Source organism: Anser cygnoides, chromosome 24, assembly GCF_040182565.1.
Source record: "Anser cygnoides isolate HZ-2024a breed goose chromosome 24, Taihu_goose_T2T_genome, whole genome shotgun sequence".
In the NCBI taxonomy this organism is placed as follows: domain Eukaryota; kingdom Metazoa; phylum Chordata; class Aves; order Anseriformes; family Anatidae; genus Anser; species Anser cygnoides.
In genome coordinates, this window is record NC_089896.1 from 6,967,327 (window position 1) to 6,990,612 (window position 23,286).

Here is a 23,286-nt window from a genome sequence, read left to right on the forward strand (position 1 = left end):
AGCCAGCTCAGCTGGATGCTTCAGGCAATTAAACAGGCGTTTTATAACCCTGGAAGCCTCCTCCTTTGCAAAACAATCGTTTCCATCTTTTGGGGGAAAACCAGCACTGGGAGAGTGGTGCTGGAGCAGTTGCTCACTGCCGTTTGCCCTCCCCTCAAAGCAAGGGGCTGCTGCTGCCTCCAAACGAAGGGCTCGGGGGGGGCTCGGGTCCTGGCACAGCTGTGCCCTGAGCTGCTGCTCCGGCCCCGGGCGAGTCCCCGCGGTTTTGGAGGCAGCAGGCACCTGCAGCGTGCCCGAAAAATCAGGCCTTTCATCTCTTCTTGGCTTCAGCTCCTCAGGCATAAAAGGGACGGGGCTCAGTGGTGGCTTTCGGCAGAGCCACGGCACCCTTGGGTCCCCAGCACCCAGCACCGCGCCCCCCGCGTGCAGAGCCCCGCCGGCCGCCCTGGTTTTTGGCAGCTGCTGGGGCTCAGCCGCGGGGCTGGGGGGCTCTGGGGGTCCCGGAGCCCGGGGGTGTGCGGGGCTGGTTCACCCCCTGGGCTTTTCTCTCCCAACTCTGCGACTTCCCCCGGCACCCCCCCGAAGCGCAGGTTCCCCCCCGCGCTGCCGGCCGCTCGCAGCCTGCCCGGGGGCCCCGGCGAGCCGGGGGGAGAGGGCGGCGGGGCCGGGGGCTGCCGGGGGGCGACAAGAGCAGCGGCGGCTCTTTGTGCCCGGGGGGGCGGCGAAGGGGACCCGGGGGGGGGGGGGGCGGCCCGGTGCCCGGGATGGGAAGGGGGGGCCCGGTGCCCGGCCGCGCTGCTCCGCCCGGCTCGGGGGTCCCGGGGGGGTCCCTCCGGAACCGACCCACCCGCGGCGCTGGGGGGCTCCGGGGGCGGCCGGGCCGGGCCGGGCCCCTCCGCGGACAAAAGCGGCCGGGGCCCGGGGGGGGGCCGCCGCCGAGGCAGGGCGTTGCTGCTCTTTGTCGGGGGATTTGCGCTGCCGCCTCCCCCCGGAGGAGGAGCCACCCCGGCGGGGCGGGGACCGGGGGCTGCCGGCGGCCGGCGGAGCGCCCCCGGTGCCCCCCCCCCCCAAAAAAAAAAACCCATCGGGCCCGGCTCCGGCTCCCCCCTGCCCGGGCTGGGGTGGGGGGGGGGGCTGCGGCTCCCGGGGAGGGGGCGGTGGCGCTGCCTCCCCCCGCCCCGCCCCTCCCCGCCCCGCCGAGCGCCGCCCCCCGCCCGCCGCCCCCCGCCCGCCCCCCGCCGGAGTTGGCGGCGCGGCGGGAGCCCGGCGCTGGCAGCGAGCGGCGGCGGCGGCGGGGCCGCGGCGTGCGGCGGCCTGGGCGGCTCGGCTCGGCCCGGCCTTTTGTTCCGCCGGCGGCGCGGCGGGGAGCGGAGCGGCACCGGCAGCAGCAGCAGCAGGAGGAGGAGGAGGAGGAGGAGCAGCACCGGCAGCAGCAGCAGCGGCGGCGGCCCCGCCGCGCCATGCAGCCCGCCGTACCGGCCCGGGGCTACCCGCGGGGGCGGCAGCGCGCCCGGCCCGGCCGCTGAAGCCGCGCACAAAAGGCGAGAGCGAGCGGCGGGGAAGGGGAGCGCGGCCCCGGCCCCCGGCCCCGGCCCCCGCGCTGGCCCCGCCGCCCCCGGGCTGGCCCGAGCCCTCCCCGCCGCTCCCCCGCCATGGCCGGGCCGCCCGGCGGTGCGGAGCCGCCGCTGCCCGCCGCCGGCCGCCGCGAAAGTTAGTGCGGGCCGGGCCGGGAGGAGGAGGAGGAGGAGGTGGGAGGAGGAGGAGGAGGAGGAAGCCGCCGCCGGCCGCAGCTGCTCCCCGTCCCCCCCGCCGGCTCCCGGGAACTTGGGGGAATTCGTGCCGATCCGGCCCCTTTCCATTTTTGGATGCGTTTTATAGCCGATTTTTTTTTTTCCTGGGGAGAAAAAAAAAAAGGAAAAGAGCAGCCCCAGCAGCCCTCCTCCGCCGCCGCACGCCGCCGGAGCAGCCCGCCGGGGGAGCAGCGCCGGGGCTCGGTGGCCCCGGGCGCGAAGGCGCGGTGGGGCGAAGGGAACAACAATGCCATCATGTTTTTGAGGCAGGAAGCCTCCGAGTTTGCCCTGAATGAAGAACTTCCTGTGTTTAAACTTGCACGAATATCCGCTGACAAGCTCAGTTCAAATGAAAACACGAGAGTCGGGGGGAGAGGCTAATTCGGACCAGCTGGACTTCCACGGGACTGGAGCTGGGCAGAGAATGAGAGGAGCCGCACGGCGCCCGGGCTGCGATACGTGAGCGGCCCGGACCAGCAGTGCCTTTGTTGTTAAAGAAGGACACACGGGATAAATTAACAGCCTCAAACTCTGCGGCTCCTATCGCAAACGGCCATTGGGAATATTTGTCGAAGCTGCCGTGCTCGGATGGTTTTTGCTGACGGATGGCTTTTTGGGGGGGCCGGGGATGAGATGTGCTGTTCCGCTGCTCGGGCCCCGTGGTCGGGCTGCTGAGCCGAAGCAGCGCTGCCGGCAGAGCCTCCCGACCCCGTAGCACCGCTCTGTCGGGACCGCGGCCGCCCACCGTGGGTTTGGGACCTGCCGGAGATGTGATGCTTCCTGCGGTGCCGCGCGCAAGGTTGACGGGGCGGTTTCGTCATCCGTAAGGGCGAGAGCATGGGCAAACCACTGAGCAGGCCAGACTGTTTACGGCAGAACCGCACTTGCCTGGGGAAGGGCGAGGAGGAGGATGGATACATAGAGGATTGCTACGTGCCCCAGCGGTCGATATACGACACAATGAGAATCAACGAGCAAATCGATCAGGGATCAAAGCTCAACCAGCTTTCAAAGAGCACCCTTGGCAAGGGGGACAGCAGCACCATTTCCAGCAACGGGACCCTGGGAGCTGCCAACGTGTTCGAGTCGAGGGCGCCGGAGGCGAAGAAGCTGGACGAGCGGGTCATCTTCGACGCGCTGAAGCTCAGCAGCGACGTCTCCAAGCCGGCGCCAGCTCCACCCCGGAGGCGGCCGAATCCTGAGAGGAAGGAGAACGTGAACCGGCGGTCGTGGAAGTCGTTCATGCCGCCGAACTTCACCGAGTTCGCAGAGAGGATGGGGGCCTCGCTAAGCGAGGTGTCGGAAGTGGGCGCCTCCAACCCTTCCCTACGGGATAAGAGGGAGTCGAGCGCTATGCTGGCCGAGCGCTCCGGCCAGGCTGACCACGGCGAGCCCATGTCCGAGTCTCTCACTTTGGAGCACGTCTCCAAATCATCCGGCATGGCAGAGGCTCTGACAGCCATGCAGTTTGCAGCAGACGGCTACGGTGGTGCCGCGGATGAGCGCCAGCCCCTGCTGACCGCGGGCGATGGCCACGCTCGTGCCGGGGACCTGGCCAGGGCTTGTCGGCTCCCCAGTGCCACCTGGCCACGGGCCAGGAAGAACTTCATCAAGGGTAACCTCAGCGATGGGCGCCAGGAGACCCTGGAGGCCTCCGAGTCAGACTGCACGGTGGAAAATGTCAACCTCTCCCCGTGCCTGAGCGAGGAGCTGCTGGATGCGGGACTGAACGTTCTCATCACCTCCAATCTCAGAGAGAAAACTGAGTCTGAGCTGAGATTTGAGGAGGACGAGCGCTGGGTAATGATGGAGGAGTGGGAGGAGGCGACGCTGTCAGAGAGAGGAAAGGCTGTGCTGGTGGCAGAGGAGAAGAAGAGCTGTTGCTTGGCAGATATTTCTGAAGAAAGGGAACAATTTGCTGCTCCCGGGGACAGCTCTGCCCCCAGCCCCGGGACTGCGCAGTCCTGCAGCACCCCAGGGGGTGCCTGTGGCCCCCTCGCTGGCAGCACGCGCTGCACCGAGGATGTGGCGGTGCAGTGCGAGGCCGAGGACTTTGCTGTGGCTTTGGAGCGCTCGGCCAGCCCCGCTGTGCCCGAGCTGTCTGACACGGACTCGGTGCAGATGTTCCTGGAGCTGGAAGAGCAGTGCCAGGATGAGGACGAGGGCGATGGGGCCGTCCCCATCCTGGTGGAGGTTCAGGTCTCCCCACTGGACTCAGGGGGACTGGACCCACATTCGGAAAAACTCACCGGGGCAGCAGTGGAAGCATGTGAACCTACAGCCCCTTTGGAAGTCAGCGCCTCGGACTCTGCCGTCGTGTCGGACCTGGAGGACTTTGATGTCACCTGCAGCTCGCAGGTGCTGAGCACCATGGAGCCGGCGACAGAGCCCTTCTCAGAAAGGGACACCTCAGCCATCACCCCGACGGACTCGGATGGAGGGGCCTCTCCCAGCCCCCTTGCTGCAGCAGGGCCGGGCTCCAGCCAGCAGCACTTACCAGCGCTGGTGGAGGACGTACCTGACCCGCTGCTGGACCCGGAGCCCATGGACAGCTGTGCGGTGGCAGCACTGGTGGCTGGTGGGATGGCATCTCCCGAGATGGACACGTGTCCAGCCCCCGGCTTTGAGGGAGCAGGTCACCCCAGCGCTCCGGTGGGGTGGGGTGAAGATAACCAAGACTTGCTGGTACCCCCCTGTGAAGTGTCGCAGCTCCCCGAGGAGACCTGTCCTGGCCGAGCGTCCCCGGCTCGGCTGTCCCCCTGCCAGCCCCTGGCTCCTGACACGGTGGCAGAGGAGCCAGGGTCCCCCCTGCAGCACGACGAGGTCGGTGTTGAGGGCGCGGATCCATCCGGGAGCTATCACCTTCTGCCTGGAAGGACAGAGCTCGCCAACCAGGATGTCCCAGAAATGGTTTCTGAGGACGAAACCACAGACTTGGGAAAAGAGAGTGATGGATCTGAGGGCCAAACTTGTCTGGCAGAAAACGCGGATGCTTGTCACGGTTCTCTGCCGCCTTTCCACACCGGCTCTGTATCAGAGCTAGAATCTGAGACTCCGATGCTGGTCCCAGTGCCTTCAGAGGGCTTCCTGTGGGACGCGGTTCCCCTGGGGCAGGCCGTGGCTCTGGAGGGGGCTGCCTGCACCGAGGGGTCCCCCTGGGAGGGGGCTGTCGTGCACGGGGAGGCACCGGCTGCCGTGCTGCAGCCGGGAGACCTGGACTTGCTGTTCGGCTGCGGCTGGGAGGAGCAGCCGGCGGCGCGGGGCCAGGCCGTGGTGTGGGGCTCCCCCAGCCCAACCGCCCCGGAATGGCTTCCCAGCGCACCGCCCGCTGCCGGGCAGCCTGCTCTCGATGCTGGCCTGTGGGACATCGGGGGGCTTTCTGCTCTGGCTGACCCACCAGCACCGGGGGACGTGGCTGTCCCCGAGCCCCAGGCTCCGGAGACGCCACCAGATGCTGGGGATCCTACCGTGGATGCTGAGGAATTGTGCTTTGAGCACCCACCTCTGGGTGCCACCACCGCCACTGTGCCCGTGGTGGTGGAAGAGCTTCTGGAAGCCCCGCCGCCATTTGCTGATGTCCCCACTGCTCCGCTGCCACCACAAGCGGCCGACTCGGTCCTCTCTGGAGTCGGGGCTCTCGGTGGTGGCCCCGCACCAGCAGGAAGGCCGGTGGTGGCCTTGCAGGATGCAGACGACTTTCCTAGCCCAGCCGTGCTGCCCAGCCCGGAGCAGCTCTCCGATGAACTGCCGGCTTTGGAGGACGACCCCACCACCAGGGCGCCCACCGCAGAGGTGGCAGCTCAGGATGCTGCCTCCACACTGCCAGGGATGGAGGCCAGAGCCCTCCCAGCACCTCCCGGCACCGCGGAGCCACTGGGGCTGGCGACTGGGCCTTGGCTGGGCCTGGAGGACGCCCGCTGCTCCCCGACCCCTGGAGCTGCCCCGGGGCACAGCGAGGGCATGGTGCCCGTGGGCACGCCGGGACCCCCTGCCACCGCTCTGCTCGCAGAAGGGCCTCCTGCTCCACCAGATGGATTTGTTCCAGATAATGAGGTATTTGTTACTCAGGCACTCGCAGACGGTGTTTCAGGCATAAAAATCGCTTTATTTTGTGATTGAGGGGTGGGTGTGAAATCACAGCATGCTTGATAACTTGCTGACACGATTTGCGGGGTGCAGGCTTTGGTAATCGTCTCCTCAGCTCTTCGTCTCAAGCACGGGCTTGGAAACAGCCTTCTCCCTCCCGATTATGGCTTAAAATTGGCAGAGAAAAAGTTTGGGGGGGACTGTATGTTTTTATAGTCAGGGGAGGCAAAAGACTTTAACTGCTTGATTATCTAAACTATTGTCTTAAACTTTCGTGGCTTTTTAAAGCATATTATCCTCAGACATAAATTACAGACTTCTTCAGAAAAATTTTCTTGCCAGAGTGCGGCGGGGTGGTTACCATCTTCGAAGCAGAAAGCGTGTTGGAAGACAGAGTCCTGTGAAACAAATTGGGTGGAAATAACGGGTCCAATGCAGCAACTGCGTTCTGTAGCTCTCTGATAGGGACGGTACGGTGCGGGGCTCCGAACCCACATGGAAGGGCAGCCGAATTCCTTCGGCGTGCTGGGGTTTGCTTTACCCTGCATGGAGGGACCCCGAGGGGTGCGGGTCGGTGGTGGAGTTCCCGTAAGCGAGTGCTGATTTAATACTGGATTAGCAGAAATATCACTGAGGAGACATCAGAAGTTAGTCAGCGCTGAAAATCCCGGTTCAGTAGCAATTACTCATCTCTTGTGCTGTGCCACCCATTTAAAAAATGCACACGGCTGAGCTGGAGGGGCTGTGTGTGGGCGCACCGGGCTGGGCACCCGGGGGCACCTTTGGAAGGGAAAGGAGACGTCGGGTTACGGCAGCGTACATCTGCCGTCCCAGCCTCCCAGCCTCCCAGCCTCGCTGCTCTGCTTTCACTGCCCCCTGCGCGGTGTCCCTGGTTGTTAACCCCTTCCAAATCCCCCGCTCAGTGCCGTGCGGGCTGTTGGCAGCTTTGGGATGAACGCTGCTGGTCCTTGCCCCCACCGAGGCGTTTCCAGCCCCGTAGGGCTTCAGTGGGGGGCGAGGAGCACGGGGAGCTGGGATGCGGTCGCCGCGGAGATGGGCAAAGCAGAAAGCAGAGGGATGCTCTGGGAAGCATTCAAAAGCGAGGAGGAGGAGGAGGAGGAGGAGGAGGAGGTGTAGCGGAGCAGCTGCGCTTCTGCTCGCCAAGATGTCTGTCCAGCCGCTTCGCTCAGCGCGAGCTTCCTCGCGATTTTCCGCACAGCGAAGGGTGCACGTTAAATATTTGCTTCATAGCTGAGTCACACTGAGGTTAATGAACTAAATCGCTGGAATCTTTCATGAGCGAACGAAAACAAGCGTGTTCGACATACTTGCTCTTCGGGCCGTTAGCGTATGTGATTATCTTCTTAATGGTCCTTGTGCAACCTCAGCGCTCCTGGGCTGTACTTATTCACGTGTTGCAGGTTTCTGTCACCTGATGCCAGGGCTTTCTGCTGGCCTCCCTCCCTCCCTGCCTGCTGCTGAAGTCCTGGGGTTTGTTTTCACAGTCGATGCTCGTGTGGAGAGCTCGGACCATGCTCAGCCGGGGCTCGCGCTGTGCTGTAGTCAAACGTTTGCATGCCAGACTTATCAGCCTGGTCCTTTTGGGGGTTTGGCTGCTCTAACAGCCAGCTCCATATATAAACAGTAACAGGAGAAGTAGCTGGGGAATTGGTGATTTCATGTCACCATTTACTTCTTATAACCGTAGCATAATTCTCCCTGAGCAAACAGCTCTGGACAATGTCTTCCAGCACACCCTTTAGTTCATGCCCTGCAGTGATACCTCCCTGCTCTCGAGCTGCTGAGCTCCGACAGGAGGAAGTATCCTTCTCTCTGAAAATAGGGAAAGAAAATCAAGGCAACCCCTATTTTTCAGGCAGATTCATTTTTTGGTGCTTTGGCTTTTTTGCCCGCTCTGTATTCCTTCAGAGATAAAGCGATTACCTGGTATGGAGAACCGTGCCGTCTGCAATCCACTGCTGTGCTGGGAGGGGTTTTGCATTTTGGGCTCTGTATCCAAGGGCATTTTTAGATGCCGTCAATGTCCATATATTCTTGGGCACGAAAGGAGGAGGCACGCTTGAGAAAGCAGGCACGCGGCTGTCTGACTTCAGTTCCCAACGCTTTCCAAAAGAGAAAATGTTGCAATGGGGCCGAGCGCTCTAATCCTTTCCAGTGTGCGCTGCAGGGTGACCTGTGCTCTGTATGAGCTCGTAGTCCAAGGGCCCAGAATAAACAATGAGCGACTCCGCTCCCTTTTTTGGGGATTGTGTTGCAGGCTGTGGGGACGCAGAAGGCTGCTCGGGATGGGGCCGCGCGGAGCCCGGCGGTGCCGGTGCGCTGGAGGGGGCACGTGCAGTGAGCGCTGCCTGCTCGGCGGCTGCTTGCAGCAGATCTGGAGCTGCGATAAAGAGCACTTATCTCCTCCAGGGAAACAGGATTTTCCCTGCTGCCTCTCGTTACGATGGGGAGCTTCGTTCGCTCTCCTCCTCCTTCCCTATCAAATCTTTTTGTTTTTCAAAGCTTTTCCCCACAGGATTCCCAGGCAGGACCGTGCCAAATATGTGGTGCGGTAAATGACTAGCACATTAATTGCCTATTGCCTTTGTCTTTCGAAATACGGCTAGCTTCTCAGTGTCTGTAATTTCGTGGTTAACAAAACTTGCATGGTGTCGGGTCTCTGTTCTCAACAGCATCGCTGTGAGAATTGCTTTGTTTTTTCCCCAGAAGTGTTGTTTCCCAGTCGGATGACTGACCATAGCTGATGCTCCAATTTATTCCCCAATTTACATTTTCCACCTTGTTCTGGTGCTTTGAAAAAGGAGTTTTCCCGTTTAAAAGCAGGGGTGGCTGTGTGTGGGCCCCAAGCTGCAGACTCCAAGCCAGCGAGTGCCTGGGACATTCACGTCACTGGGTCAAGGTGCCGGAGGCATTCAGGCAAACCTGCGCAGCTCTAATAAAATCAATGCACCACGACAAGCAGTAGCTACTGCGTCTTCTCTAGAGAAGGGAGCCTGTTGTATCCATGGAATGATGGAGGGGCTGGGCGAGCAGCGCGCGGGTTATAAATAGCTTTTCTCTCCCACCCTTCCCTTGCCCAGCTGTTCCAGAAGGAGCAAGTGGATCCTCTCCAGCTAAAACTGCAGCAAGTGAATGGAGTTGGTCAAGGGCTCATCCAAAGCGCCGGGAAAAACTGTGATGTCCAAGGGCTGGAGCATGACATGGAAGAGATCAACACCCGCTGGAACACCCTCAACAAGAAGGTGAGGGCGCGGGCAGGGGCTGGGCCCGCTGGCAGAAGCGGTGCTGGGCAGGGGGCTGAGCCCCGAGCCGCCGGTGCTGGGGGCTGCGGGATCACCCTGACACCGCTGTGGGCGCGGGTGCCGTGCAGGTGGCCCAGAGGATCGCCCAGCTGCAGGAGGCCCTGCTGCGCTGCGGGAAGTTCCAGGACGCCCTGGAGCCCTTGCTGAGCTGGCTGACTGACACCGAGGAGCTCATCTCCAACCAGAAACCTCCCTCTGCCGAGTACAAGGTGGTGAAAGCCCAGATCCAGGAGCAGAAGGTGAGTGAGCACGGCGTGGTGGTCAGGCTGGCGTGCAGGGAGGGGGAGCTCTGGAGAGCCAGGTGTTCTTGGGGTCTGAAACCAGCTTAGGTGTACCTGGGACCTACACAGGTCTGTTGCTTTCTCAGTGGCTCTCCTGGTGGTTCCCCACACCTCGATGTGGGAAGCAGGCAGCTCATTTGTCCACACTTGCTATCTGCATGGTCTTAAGTCTCCAGCATGACTTTATTGTCGTACTGCCTCTTGAGGTTTGCTGCTGGTTTTGCTGGTTGGCCATGTTTTTCCAGCCCTAGATTTGGTTTTGTTTGTGCTGATAATTCTGCTGTGTCAGGAGCAAGCTGGTGTTATAGTTACTGGTTTGGCTATTTGAACAAAACGAATGTACAAACTAAGAGCCAACCCAAGGCGCAGCAGTGTTTGCAGAGATAACAAGCCTGGGTCACAGCCTGCCTTTGTGAGCCTGCAGATGAAAGTTCAAGTGCGGTCATGGCAAAATGTCTTAAAAGTGAATTCTTACTGAGGCTTGGTCCATTGTGTTGAGATTTTGAAGAGGAAATTTAAGGGAAAGTTAAAAACTTGATCTCGATAGATTTGGGGGAAGGATGGGGAAGCCTCTGAGAAGTTCTCTGGCTCTGAAACCAGTTCAAAAGTGAAATCAGTCTCTTTTGAACTGGTTTTGATGGTGGAGGCAGAAGACAGCGGTTATCCCACTTGGCTGGCCTTGGTCTCAGCCCAGTGCTTATCAATGGTTTTCAGACACAGAAATCTGATCTCTGAGGAATGCAAGAGGTTTTGCTGACCCATCTGGTAACTTCTATCCCCTTTCTCTCGTTGCTGATGCTAAAGCTGCTCCAGCGACTTCTGGATGATCGCAAAGCCACTGTTGAGATGATCCAAGCCGAGGGCGGGAGGATCGCGCAGTCGGCCGAGCCAGCAGACAGGGAGAAGATCGTCTGCCAGCTGGAGAGCCTGGAGAGCAGATGGGCAGGGCTGCTCCGCAGGGCGGCCGCCAGGTGAGAGCCGCGGGGAGCGACCGCGCTGCCCCTTGGCTCAGAGCCGGGAGGTTTCTCTGAGCCTTTTTCTCTCTGTGCTCTGCCCCTTGCTCTGCCTGCACGCCGGGTGATCTCCCTCAGGCCTCACCGCCCCTTCCTGAAGCCAGGGGGGCATGCCGGAGGCAAGAGGGCGGCTCTGCTGCTGTTCTGCATTCCTGGCTTGATCCCTCGTGGGCAGCTCTGGTAGCCCAGAGAAGCGAAGAGTTTTGTTTGCTTTACAGCCCTCAGAGGGTCTGTTACACTGGCCAAGAACATGGGATAGGCTTATCTTGTAATTCATGGTGCCCCGGAGCTTTACAGAGTTCGGCCACTTGCGTGTCCCCTTTGTGACAACGGTACTGCTTTTATTGTTCTCGGGCTTGTTTTGCTCGGTGGCTGGGCTGGCCTCTGGCTGGCTGGAGCTGGAGCTTTTGTTCCTCGCACGCACTGGTCAGCGAGGCGAGAGGCCGTGCAGGCAGCCGCAGGTGGTGGTTCGCTGGTCAGCCCTGGCGGCCGCTCCGCCTGCATGGGCAACAGCACGTGGAGGGCTGGCGGAGAGCTCTGTGCAGATACATCCTGGAAACCACAGCTGGAAAACATGAGAAATCAAAGCCTGTTTGGGAGCTGAAGTAGATAGCAGTGGTTTACAATGGCAGGGAAGAGCTCAGATTAAACAAATTCCCTGCAGGGGATGGATGTTATTTTTATTCCTTTAAGCTTTAACATCTAGCTTTAGCAGCAACATCCTGTTGACACCTTTCTGCTGCCTGAATCTCATTTACAAGCTTCTTGTTGCTACATAAGCTAATATGTCAGGTTACAACGTCACTTCTGAGGGCCGAATTTGACCTCCCGGTGTTTGAAATGGCTGCAGCCTGGACGGACTGTCCGTCCAGCGCTGTGCCGCTGCCGGGCTCTCTTTGAACAGCAGCTCAGCAGCTCGGAAACACCAAGAGCTCGGCTACGAGCTGGCCCACATTGAAGGCTCTCTGAGGTGGGGATATTAACGGAAGAAAAGTAGCACAAAGGGAGCCTTTCTGCCGCCTTCACTAGAGAATGAACTGGATCCTAAAGGAACAGCTGCAGAAAAAAGCTTATTTTGCAGATTCTCTGCGTTGCTTTTTGTGTTTGCGTTGCAGCTTGCCTGACAAGGTGTCTCACCTTGCACTGCACAGAGCTGCTTCTGTTCCTCCTTCCTGTCACGGTGCTTTCTGAAGTATTTCCACTTGGCTTCTGATTCTGTTGAAGCCCGTTACGGCTTCCTGGTGCGGAGCCCTATTGGCAACAGGGCAGTGCCTGCGCTCAGAGCTACTTCCCGGTCTCTGTTCCAAGGGGAGCTGCTCCTTAGTGTTTTGTTTCATCCTTGATACAGGCAGAAGCAGCTGGAGGACATCCTGGTTCTGGCAAAGCAGTTCCACGAAACCACAGAGCCCATTTCAGACTGGCTGTCGGTGACAGAGAAGAAGCTGGCCAACTCTGAGCCCATTGGTACCCAGACTGCCAAAATCCAGCAGCAGATCAGCCGGCACAAGGTAGGGACCCGTGCGTGGATGAGAGCCGCCAGCGGAGGCGGTTGCCATCAGGTCTCTCTCTGATCGATGTTTCTGCTGTGGCAAGGTGGGTTTTGGCACCAACGAGCCTTGGTGGTGATCAGAGAGGATCCTCTCCATAGGGTCAGCAGCCTATGCAGGCTGCTTTATGTGTAGAGAAGGCTGCAAACCCTAGCCCAGCGATGTGGGTAATATTTAATTGATGTCAGTGTACCTCACGAGGAATATATCTGCTTCTGGATAGAAAAAACACTCCCATTTTCATGTTTCTGTTAAACTTTTTTTTTTTTTCAGTATACTTTGCCCGTTCACGGGTGGGTTTTGCATCTCCTTCATTCCTTCAGTTGCATTCGTCATTTCAGTTTCCCCTTTGTTTGATTGTGTTTTTTGTTTTGTTTTGTTTTTATCTCATCTTTTCACTCATGTTTGTTTCTGTTGTCCATTTTGTCCTCCCGGCTTTCAGGCTCTAGAGGAAGAGATAGAGAGCCAGGCGGCCGACGTGGCTCAGGCGGTCGGAGTCGGGCAGAGCCTCTCTGCCCTGAGCTGTGCCGCCGAGCAGAGGCTGCTGGCAGAGAAGCTGGACTCTCTGCAGGGCCGCTACGGCGAGGTCCGCGAGCGGTGCTGCCGGAAGGCAGCGCTGCTGGAGCAGGCCCTGTGTAACGCGAGGCTCTTTGGGGAGGAGGAGGTGGAAGTGCTCAACTGGCTGGCTGAGGTCGAGGACAAGCTCGGCTCGGTATCCGTAAAGGATTACAAACGGGACGTCCTGCAGAAGCAGCATGCTGACCAGCTGGTATTTTCCATTTTCTTCCATGTTTATGTTATTTATTTTGTTGCATTTATTTGCTTTTTTTCATTTGTTTCTGGTCTGACTTTAATTTTAACCAGCGGCAGAACAAGCTTTGACTTTCCTAGGCTTGGAGAAGTGTAAAGAGATTTCATGTGCTAAAAACAATAATTGAAGCCCAAAAAACGGGTTTCCCAGGGGAAACTTCAAATGATTCATTTGCTTTGTGAACAATGTCTGAGCAAGCTTGGCCACCCTGTGCCTTTAGAAAGCTGTTTGCTGTTTCCAAGAATGTGAATTTGAAAAGCCCGGTGGGTTTTCCAAACTAGGTTGGCCACCGAGGAAGCAGTCTGCTTCCGCTCCGTGGGGGCTGTGAAAGCTCTTTTCAAGAGTAAGTTCTTCAGTAATACATACCCTAGGGTTTGGGGTGGGTTTTGCTTTTGAGATTGGTCCCAGAAGTTCCAATAAGTCCCACAGCAGGAGAATGTTGACTGGACTGGAGTCAGATCTGTTGTCCACCCCTGCTGCGCCAGCAGGTCCTGCTCTCTGAGCATCTGTCTGATGCTGGCCAGCAGGACGCAGAGATGACCATGCGAAAGGTTAACTCCAGTTTGCCTTTCCGTCCAGGCTTTGAACGAGGAAATTGTGAACAGGAAGAAGAATGTGGACCAGGCCATTAGAAACGGGCAGGCTCTTCTGAAGCAAACCACAGGTAAGGCCAGGAGCTGGGCGTGCTCTGGCTGACGGGCAGGGGTCTGGGAAGCGCCCATCCCCTGCACTGCGCTTGCTGGGAGGTCTGTGCAGAGGAGGCTGCCGTCCCTCAGAGCTGACAGAAAATTCCCCAAGTAGCTGTTGTACAGCCAGACCTGGATGCCGAGCCACGTGTGCTCCGGCTTAGTAAATCCCAAATACCAACACCCAGCTCTGAGAGTGGCGATTCCAACTGGCTGCTCGGCAGTTCTCAGCATGGAGCAGCCCTCTAACACTAGGCAGGGTTTTCTCCTTGCATCCAGCTGCTAAATCACATGGAAAGAGGTTAAAAATACACCAAACCCTTTCCTAATATTGCTTTCCCATACTAAGCAGTTGTTGCTGTTGCCACGTGGGTGTGAGTTTGTGTTTATGAGTGGGAAGAGAGGTCGGGGCAATGCATTTCCTTCAGATGTGGTCTGCTCTGAGCAGATGTGCAGATCTCTGTCCTTGTGGGAGCCCTGGAGCAGGAAGAGGAATTACAAAGAATTTGGCTTGCAATCTCCTGTCCCCTCGGAAATAGCAGTAGAGAGTGAATTGGACCTTTTCTTGTGGAGCTGTGACATATTAGCTGAGAGCTGAGTTCTGGTGGCTCTGGGGCTTGTGGCAAAGAGAGGCTTCACAGCACATTTCCTTCCTATTATAGGCAGGAGGTGGCCGTTACACTGGCTGGCAGAAAGTGTCAGCTCTGAGAGTAGCTTCCTGGCTATAAAAATAGGCTGCTAAGCTTCACTGACGTGCAGAAAAGTGAGACTGAAAGTAGCTATTTACAATGGGGGACAGGGCAGCTGGCTGCTCAAACCCCCCTGCAGCCCCCTCTGCCTGGCGTCACTCAGCCCCTCTTGGTGTCCCGCAGGGGAGGAGGTGTTGCTCATCCAAGAGAAGCTGGACGGAATTAAGACCCGCTACTCGGACATCACCGCCACCAGCTCCAAGGCGCTGCGCACGCTGGAGCAGGCTCGCCAGCTGGCCACCAAGTTCCAGTCCACGCACGAGGAGCTCAATTCCTGGATGAGCAAAGTGGAGGAAGAGCTGGCATCCAGCGGGGGACAGTCCCCGGCCGGCGAGCAGATACCACAGTTCCAGCAGAGGCAGAAGGTGGGGAGCAGCAACGCAGCACGCAGGGGGCAGGGACACGAGGGCTGTGTGGGAGGAGAGCTGGCGAGGTTTGCTCGGTGCCTGGGCAGGGAGCGTGGGATAGGCGGTCTGGGACCGTGTTAGGTGGCGATGGGAACAAAGGAGCCCATTGCTCCTTAGTGCAGAGCTGGTGGCTGCTGCGTGTCGCTGTGTTCGTGGGGAAGCCGCCCTCCTCCTCTGCCTCCTTGGCACTCACACATCTGCTAGTGAGCAGCCCAGCCCGCCAGGCCATGCACGTGCTGGCTCTGAGAACAGCTGGGCTGGAGAGCTCGTGCCAGCAGGGAGAAGGGGAGGAACCCGGTCACAAAACCGCTGCAAACCCAGCAGCCAGGTCTGCCCGGGTAGCTGGCACTGCCACCAGAAGGACATGTGTCCATGTGTGCCTTCCCCAGGAGCTGAAGAAGGAGGTGATGGAGCAGCGGCTCGTTCTGGACACAGTGAATGAGGTGAGCCGAGCACTGCTGGAGCTGGTGCCCTGGCGAGCCCGCGAGGGGCTGGATAAACTCGTCTCGGACACCAACGAGCGCTACAAGCTGGTCAGCGACACCATCAAGCAGCGGGTGGAGGAGATAGATGCTGCTATTCAGAGGTCTCAGCAGGTAATTTGATGAACTCCAGGGCCTCCAGGAGGGTTTCTGGGATGAGTGGGAGCGGGAGGGCCTGCACACCGCCGGGCAGGATGGCTGCCATCCTGTTGTGACAGCATGAGGTTGTTCCAGGGTAGCAGCCTGCTCGGAAAGGTTCGTTCTGTATGGAGTGGAGGCTGTGGAATGCCACGAATAACTGCCTGTACTGGCTTTGAGAACTGCCTCCACAGAACTGAATGTGCAAGCAAAATTATCGTGTAAAGTAGAGCTGTCCCTTGCCCCGCAAATGGAGAGGGTGTGGAGGAAGGTGGCAGCATCCCTGTGCTTGCTGTGTCACCATGATGCCCTGGGCCCAAAACTGCCACAGGAGCATCCCCATGGCCCTGGCTGCCCTCAGCAGAGGGGAGCTCTCTGTCAGAAAGCCGTGGCCTGTGCTGGCAGGCATTCCTGCAATAGAGGATGTGTGTGTTAGTGCACGCGGCTGTGTTAACGCGGCCTCTGTGCAGGTGTTCAGCTGTTGGCCTTCCAGGCACGGGGTCAGGGTGTGTGGGGTCACCACTTACATCTTACAGAAGGGCCCTTGTTTTTTAAACCCTTGCAACAAGGATGTGGATGTCACTAGTGCCCTGGGTCCATGCTGGTAGGGACAGCGAGCTCCCTGCCCTGCTCTGCTCAAACCGGAGCAGAGATGGGCCCGGAGGCCGCTCTGCGCTGAGGCCTCGGCTGACAGCAGCCTCCCTTCTCCCTCCACCAGTACGAGCAGGCGGCCGACGCGGAGCTGGCCTGGGTCGCTGAGACCAAGCGGAAACTGATGGCTCTCGGTCCCATTCGGCTGGAGCAGGACCAGACGACGGCCCAGCTGCAGGTGCAGAAGGTACGAGCAGTGTGTGTGGGGCTGCCAGGAGGAGCGGGTAGGCGCAGAGGTGGTGGTCTGTGGGCAGTGGGAGGGAGAGCTGGGGCTGGGGCTGGGGCTGTCTCTCAGGGCAGCGGAGCTCTGGAGGGGCTTCTGGTCTTTGTACAGCTGAGCCCAGAGCTCCGAGAGAGGTGCAACGTGTGCCCTTGGTAAGTAAAAGGAAAAAGGAAGGAGAAGAAGGCTTTAGACAAATGAAGTGTTGGACATCTGAAGAGCCTTGAGCAGCTCAGGGTGCCAGAGAGCCGTTCACACGAGCTAAAGACAGAGCGAGCTGGGGTCACCGGGGCCGCACCTCGGTGCTGTGCCCGACTTGCCCGGTTGTTCGGGGCCAGGCCACTGCTCCTGCCTGGGCTGCCCTCGAGGGAGGTGTTCCTTCCTTCCAGGGCTCTGCCCCGGCCACGGCAGCGAGCTCTACCTGTGTCTTGCAGGCACTGCTGGCAGGAGCAGCTTGGAGAGCTGTTCCTATTGATTAATGAGGGTACTTTTACATTTGCTTTCTGCTCATTGTTCCTTCCAGTGGGGGACTCCTTGTTTCACTTGCGGCAGCCAGCCATGGAACAAAGAGAAGCTTTTTTTTTTTGCCTTTTTTTTTTATATGTATCTTTGAGATGAGCTCATGCCTGAAAGAACATGCACTTTAAATAAACGGCCCTTTTCTTCCCACACCAGCCTCAGCAATCAGAGCAGCATACATGCCTATTGGATTTTGTGCATTTAAAACAAAAAAAAAAACCCACACAACACATTGTTATAACGGACGGGGACTGAAGCATTGAGCATTAAGTTAAATTGAGCTCAGCCTGGCTCCCCGCTGCTTGTGGATGTTGTTAATCATGTGGACCTGGGGAATGGCAAAGTTATGGTTAGATGCAGTACTGGAGAGCATGGTTTGGGGGGCTTGAAGTATTCGCTGAACTGATCACAAATGGGTGGTGGAGCTTGTCCTGTGCAGGCAGGGAGCCCTTGGGCCAGGGACCTGCACACAAACGTGTGCCCTCGCGTTCTCCCCGAGGCACAGCAGTGTTAGACTGACTGACTGCTACCTGGCGTTTTGAGGGGGGGGCGCATGCAGGGCAGCCGTGGGTTTCTGATCCGTGGGACGATGACCTGGGTGTGGAAGTTGCTTGGAGCCTGACCTGACACCTAATTTCGAGTGCCATTTTCAGGCCTTTGAAAGAGAGAGGTTAGAATAGATGAGCAGTGAGAAAGCAATGCAGTTATCTGCCTTTTCAGCCAGATGCTCGGTGTGCCACGGGACGCTGGTGCTGAGTTTCGTGCGATCTCCGTGGTGCTGGGGCTGGGCAGCCTGGAGGGGCGGGAGGGCCCCTCATGGGGCTGGGGAGGGGTGGTCGGGCTCCCTTCTCATTCTTTCCCTTTCTTTGGACATTCCTTTCTGCAGGCTTTTTCCATCGACATTATTCGGCACAAAGACTCTATGGATGAACTGTTCAGCCAGCGCAACGAGATCTTCGGGACGTGTGGGGAAGAACAAAAAGCTGTTCTCCAGGTGAGCCTGACTGATATTTAGTGCTGGGGGGGAGACGAGGCGGGGAGAAGGCGAGCGCTCGGCTCTTGCACAGTCTGAAGCAGTTTAAAATTACTCCATCTTCAGGAATTCCCACCAGTGACACTTAGCAGAGATCTCTTTATATTTATTAGTCTCTTTTATTGCAGTATTTTTATTGCAGTGTTTGGGGAAGGAGGGTAGTGAGGTTTCTGAGGCTGCTTTAATTGGAATTACAGCTTGTGCACGTGGATCGACGCCACCGAGCGCACCTCCTCTCTTCCAGCTCACAGCGTGCGGCTGGCAGTGTTCCTGTGCCCTTTTGTATCCATCGCTAACTCTCCTCCCGTTCCTTTTAGGAGAAAACAGAGTCCCTGGTGCAGCAGTATGAAGCCGTGAGCCAGCTCAACTCAGAGCGCTACGCCCGTCTGGAGCGTGCGCAGGTCCTGGTGAACCAGTTTTGGGAGACCTACGAGGAGCTGAACCCTTGGATCGAGGAAACGCAGGCCCTGATCTCGCAGCTGCCCCCTCCAGCCATCGACCACGAGCAGCTCAAGCAGCAGCAGGAGGACATGAGGGTAAGGCGATGGCTGAGCCCGCAGCTCCTGCGCCAGCTATTGCTGGGTCAGCACTTCTGGCTTGAATGGAGGTGCAGCAGTCACAGGGCCAGAGTGGGCCATTTTTCTGCTTTGTTTTGTTTTTTTTCCCTGTTCTTTTCTTTCTGGGGATCCTACCTATGTAACACAAGGGTGCCTTGGTCATACCACTTGGGAATCACTAGATAAGTTGGATCATTTCTTACTAAAATACAGATGAAACCCAGGGGAGCCTGGTTGTCTCTGGATCTCTTGCCTGACTGCAATATGGAGGAGAGCATTGTACTTTTAGGGTAGAGAGATGCAAAGGAAGTTTTTGTTGTCATCCCCTTGGGGACCACAGGGAGGGTCAACAGACAGAGCTGCCTGGGGCAGCTCGAGTGGGGCGGCGTGCCTGTGCACACCATGGGAAGAGCCGAGCACCACGTGTTTGGCACATGCTGGGTCAAGAAATCCGTGGTGTGCGTGCACTACCAAATGCAATCGTGGCTCTTTGAGTGTTGTGTGAAATAAATAGGCAGCAGCTCTCAGTAGACATCTAAACAATTGTCTTTCCCCCCCATCTTATTCCCTAGCAACTGAGAGAGTCTATTGCTGAACATAAGCCTCACATTGACAAGCTGCTGAAAATCGGACCACAGCTCAAGGATCTCAACCCTGAGGAAGGGGAGATGGTGCAGAAAAAGTACTCAACAGCAGAGGCCATGTACGCCAAAATCAAGGAGGAGGTGTGTCAGCGGGCTCTTGCGCTCGATGAAGCTGTCTCGCAGTCCACTCAGGTACGCTCCTGGGGTGCCAAGCAGCCAAGTCCGCTACGCGTTTATTGCAGTCCCCTGGGGAAGCCACGTGCTTTGAAATGCAGTTTTATTCCTATGCTAGGATTGTAAAACCCTTTATAGGGCACAACATAGGCAGACACCTTCAGGGTAGTTTTCAGCTGACTGCTGGGCAGGGCCCCCGCTCAGTACTGACCGCAGAAGGAGGGGAGAAGGAGTTTGAATCTAGACATGGTAAATAGAGCAATAAATTTTTACAACCTTCATAATGATGCTCATTCAAAGGGGCTGTTTTGGCATCCACCCAAGGTTGGGAGGGCCCAGAGAGCCTCCTTAAAGAGCTCGGAGAGATAAGTTTCATTTCTGATAAGCAAAGCACTGCTCTGTGTGTGAACAGCCGCAGGATCGTTTGTATAGGAGAGCTAATTGCCATCTCCAGGGTCTGGGCATCTCTAGAGGAGACCTACGGATTGGTGGCTGCAGGATCAGAGATATGAAAGGAAGGGCAGAGATTGTAGGTGCTAAAGGTCATAAGGGGGTAACGAGTTTCTGCCACACAGGTTTAGGGTTTGTGGTTCTTAGTTATGTTTCATTTCACCCAATGTTACTGTAGTGCAGTTGGTTTTTGTCATGTCTGGGTGTCTTTTTTTTTTTTAATTTTATTTTATTCCTGTATTGTTTAGTCACTTCTCTTGGTTTGCACTTGTATTAACTCCAAGTTTTTCCCCCCCATACATCCCTCCCGTCTCATCTCTCACTCACATTGTGGAATGTGTTATCTGTGTGTGTTGCTGCCTGTTCCTGTCTTCCCCACATGGTCCCATTTCATTGTTGTGTTGACTACGCCCCACCATTGCAGATTACGGAGGTAAGCCCCACCATGGTAGACATTCATTTACACTCTTTCCTTGGGCTGAAATGATTCTGTTTTACACCCAGGCTTTTATTTCTGGTTCATGCACAGCTCAGCTGAACTTGCTTAAGAACTAACTGAGGGGGAAAAAAAGTCACGTTTCTGAGATGGCTTTTGTTGCATTGCTGCCTGGTTTCAGCCGTGGCCAGCTTCCACTGGGAATGCTTCATGCAAAGCAGAGGTTTCGCTTTCGAAGCAGTTTGCACTGCTGCACAGAGCTTTCTGCTCTAGCTGAACTTCCCATTTGCTCCTGCTTGTTGGCTAAGCCAGCGTGCCCATGATCAACTTTGCACCAAGATCCCATCTCGTCTCTGCTGTTAGCTGGGACTGGGCAAAAGCCAATGCTGGCATCCTGCAGGGGGAGACATGAGGAGCACCGGGGCTGGCAGCCCGGTGCAGCAGGGCTGCCCTCCTTCTCACCAGCAGAGACGACTTGGTGTCTTTCAGGCCAAAGTTGACTTTTCTTCGTTAAAAAAAACATAAAGCCATATGTATATTAAAAAAAAAAAAAAAGCAAACTGTGCTAGACCCTCTTCCTTGGCTTTCTGATTTTGCTTTTGTTGAAACCCCCGTTCCTTGGCAGCTCACTCTGCTCCTCCCTGTGTGCATGCAGCCTTCCCCCGTTTCCCCCTCAGTGCCAGGGCGGTTTTCTTGCTCTCGTTGCACCAAGCTGAGGTTTCCTTCAGCACCAAAAACAGGCGCTCTTCCAGCAGCGTCTCTGCGCAGATGATAAAACAAATGGGATTTGGTTTTCGTGTCATGCTGCCCATCTGCCAGCAGCGGGACAGCAGTCAAAACGTGAATGTTGAACATCATCACAAAGCACTGCCGTGTTTGGTTCACAGTTGCCTGTGCCGGCGCTGTGAGTGTGTTTGGCTGACTTAGGGTTGGATTCCTTTGAGTTGGTGCAGCCCGGGGCTGTGTGCAGCAAATAAGAGCCGAGGCAGGCATGAACAGGAGGCTGCAGGTGTAATTGCTGTTGCTGGCAATGTTTGTCCTCTCCGAGAGGCCGCTGGGCGCAGCGCTAAGGGCTGTTGCACAGGCAGGGAGTGATGCAGTGCTGTTTAATCTCATCTCACCTGCCCTAATGGACTTGCTCCTCCTCAGTTCCATGACAAGATCGAGCCGATGCTGGAGACGCTGGAGACCCTCTCCTCCCGCCTGCGCATGCCGCCCCTCATTCCCGCCGAGGTCGACAAGATCCGGGAGTGCATCAGCGAGAACAAAAACGCCACGGTGGAGCTGGAGAAGCTGCAACCCTCCTTCGAGGCTCTGAAACGCCGCGGGGAAGAGCTGATCGGCAGATCACAGGGAACAGACAAGGACCTGGCAGCGAAAGGTATCTCGGGGTGGTATCAGCCAGAGAATTGTTTCTCCTCTGTATTTGTGACTGCTCAGGCTGAGGTTTCAGCTCAGCTGAGCTGAGCCATCACCGTGAGTTGGTCTCTTGTGGCAACTGTTGGTGGTCCCCAATGAAACAATTTGTTGGTGTTGATTCAGCTCGTAATGGAGGGAAGGAACATCCCCAGCACAAAAAGACCTGTCAACACAATTGGCACTAATTGGCACCTTGGTTTGGAGCTCAACAGCCACCTCATGAACTGAGTGAGCATAGACTTCACGCTAGAGGTGGCCTGAACAGAGGTTCATTGGAGGAGATTATGTGGACAGATTTGTCCTGAGCTTGCCTGCACATAAATAAAGGCTTAATTTCTGCAAGCCAGGGTTTCTCCTGTCCCTGAGTATCCCTCATAGTTAATGCTCTGATAGCCCCATCCGCTTTTAATTCCCATTTGAATATTCTGTTGGCTATTTCTAAGTGGAAAGTTTTTGTAAAATGCTTTTGAGTTGTAAAAATGTTACCATGGGGCAAGATAAGACAGTCTTCTCCTTGACTGTTTTCTTTCCTACTTTCAGTAATCCAGGATAAGCTGGATCAGATGGTCTTCTTCTGGGAAGACATCAAAGCCCGGGCGGAGGAACGTGAGATGAAGTTCCTTGATGTCCTGGAGCTTGCGGAGAAGTTCTGGTATGACATGGCAGCCCTCCTGACTACCATCAAGGACACACAGGACATCGTTCATGACCTGGAGAGCCCAGGCATTGACCCGTCCATCATCAAGCAGCAGGTGGAAGCAGCAGAGGTGAGGACCATGGGACTGTTCCTCTGTCTGGAGCTTGTTTGCACCCACCTTGTAAGATAGATTGGGATAGGTCTTAAATATGAGCATGGCTAAACGTGTCTGTAGAACACATTTGTAGGCAGTCAGTCAGATTATGAAACGTTTCTGTCGTAATTTGGAACTGCAGGGAAAAAACAGAAGTCTATTTTACATTTACCTCCCCACCTCCACCACCCCCTGTTCCAGACAAGGAAATAATGCTTAAATCACTTTTTTTGCTACCGTTTTGGAAAGTTTATCAAGCATGCGGTCAGAGTTGTGTGCCCACATGTTTGAGTGATGTGGAAGTTTGCACGGTTCTGCTCCCAGTCTGTGTAGAAGGCATCTGAGTGCTGTCTAGCGTGGGAAGTGTATATTTAGATTTTGGTTAGAGTGGAGATAAGTGTAAAGCTGGGTGGGCTTGGATTTGTATGTTGTTGTGTGGTTGTTTCAAGTAAATGGTGAAATCCACTTCAGGTGTTTGCATATCGACTAGGCTTGGACCTTGGAGAGATGGCGTGTTACGTTATGTTGCTCTTTGCTAAGTTTGTCCTTTCTATTTTTGTTTTATAACCACTCTGACTTTGGTTTGCAACTTTTGAGTCTCAAAAACTAATTCCTGTATTGACAAAATATTCCTGTAAACAGTACATCTCTTGTAAACAGCATCTTCAGTGAGGCAGTTCAGGCTCACATCAAGCTAAAAACAGAATTCCTTCTTTTAGTTCCCCCAAACCCTGCAAACAGCTGCGTTGCCACTCTGGCCAGAGGTGGGAGCAGAAAAGGTTGGCGGTGGCAGTGCTGGTGAGCAGGGCACCCATCTGCTTGCTTTGTAATGTAGCCCTGGGGTCTGGCCTTGAGCTGCTGGCCAGGATGCAGGACATATCCAGCGCAGAAAGGACTTTCCGCGCTTTAGCCCTTCTATTTGTGGGGAATTTTTGGAAGAGCGTTTAATAATAAACATTTTCCGTTCACCATTATGTTGTATGCAGACTATTAAGGAGGAAACGGATGGCTTGCATGAAGAGCTGGAGTTCATCCGACTCCTTGGAACTGACTTAATTTTTGCCTGTGGCGAAACTGAGAAACCAGAAGTGAAAAAGAGCATTGATGAGGTAGGAAGAACAGCAGTCCCTCATTCAGAT

At 56.6% G+C, this 23,286-nt stretch overlaps 1 protein-coding gene across 28 annotated transcripts in view; it reads left to right on the plus strand.

Moving 5' to 3' along the window:
* The window catches only part of MACF1 (microtubule actin crosslinking factor 1), a 142,871-nt gene that overhangs the window by 99,647 nt on the left and 19,938 nt on the right, over positions 1 to 23,286 (plus strand). For 17 of the 28 annotated variants that reach the window (XM_066982410.1, XM_066982411.1, XM_066982416.1 and 14 more), the window contains 16 exons: positions 8,978 to 9,139; positions 9,268 to 9,438; positions 10,285 to 10,451; positions 11,842 to 12,001; positions 12,483 to 12,809; positions 13,431 to 13,515; positions 14,410 to 14,651; positions 15,083 to 15,289; positions 16,032 to 16,151; positions 17,590 to 17,697; positions 18,054 to 18,272; positions 18,866 to 19,069; positions 19,926 to 19,934; positions 21,087 to 21,318; positions 21,897 to 22,123; positions 23,134 to 23,256. In XM_066982410.1, the coding sequence (XP_066838511.1) occupies positions 8,978 to 9,139; positions 9,268 to 9,438; positions 10,285 to 10,451; positions 11,842 to 12,001; positions 12,483 to 12,809; positions 13,431 to 13,515; positions 14,410 to 14,651; positions 15,083 to 15,289; positions 16,032 to 16,151; positions 17,590 to 17,697; positions 18,054 to 18,272; positions 18,866 to 19,069; positions 19,926 to 19,934; positions 21,087 to 21,318; positions 21,897 to 22,123; positions 23,134 to 23,256 (2,763 nt within the window). The remainder of the gene's footprint in view (positions 1 to 8,977; positions 9,140 to 9,267; positions 9,439 to 10,284; positions 10,452 to 11,841; positions 12,002 to 12,482; positions 12,810 to 13,430; positions 13,516 to 14,409; positions 14,652 to 15,082; positions 15,290 to 16,031; positions 16,152 to 17,589; positions 17,698 to 18,053; positions 18,273 to 18,865; positions 19,070 to 19,925; positions 19,935 to 21,086; positions 21,319 to 21,896; positions 22,124 to 23,133; positions 23,257 to 23,286) is intronic. The other 11 variants (XM_066982422.1, XM_048049574.2, XM_066982400.1 and 8 more) reach the window with 3 other exon arrangements.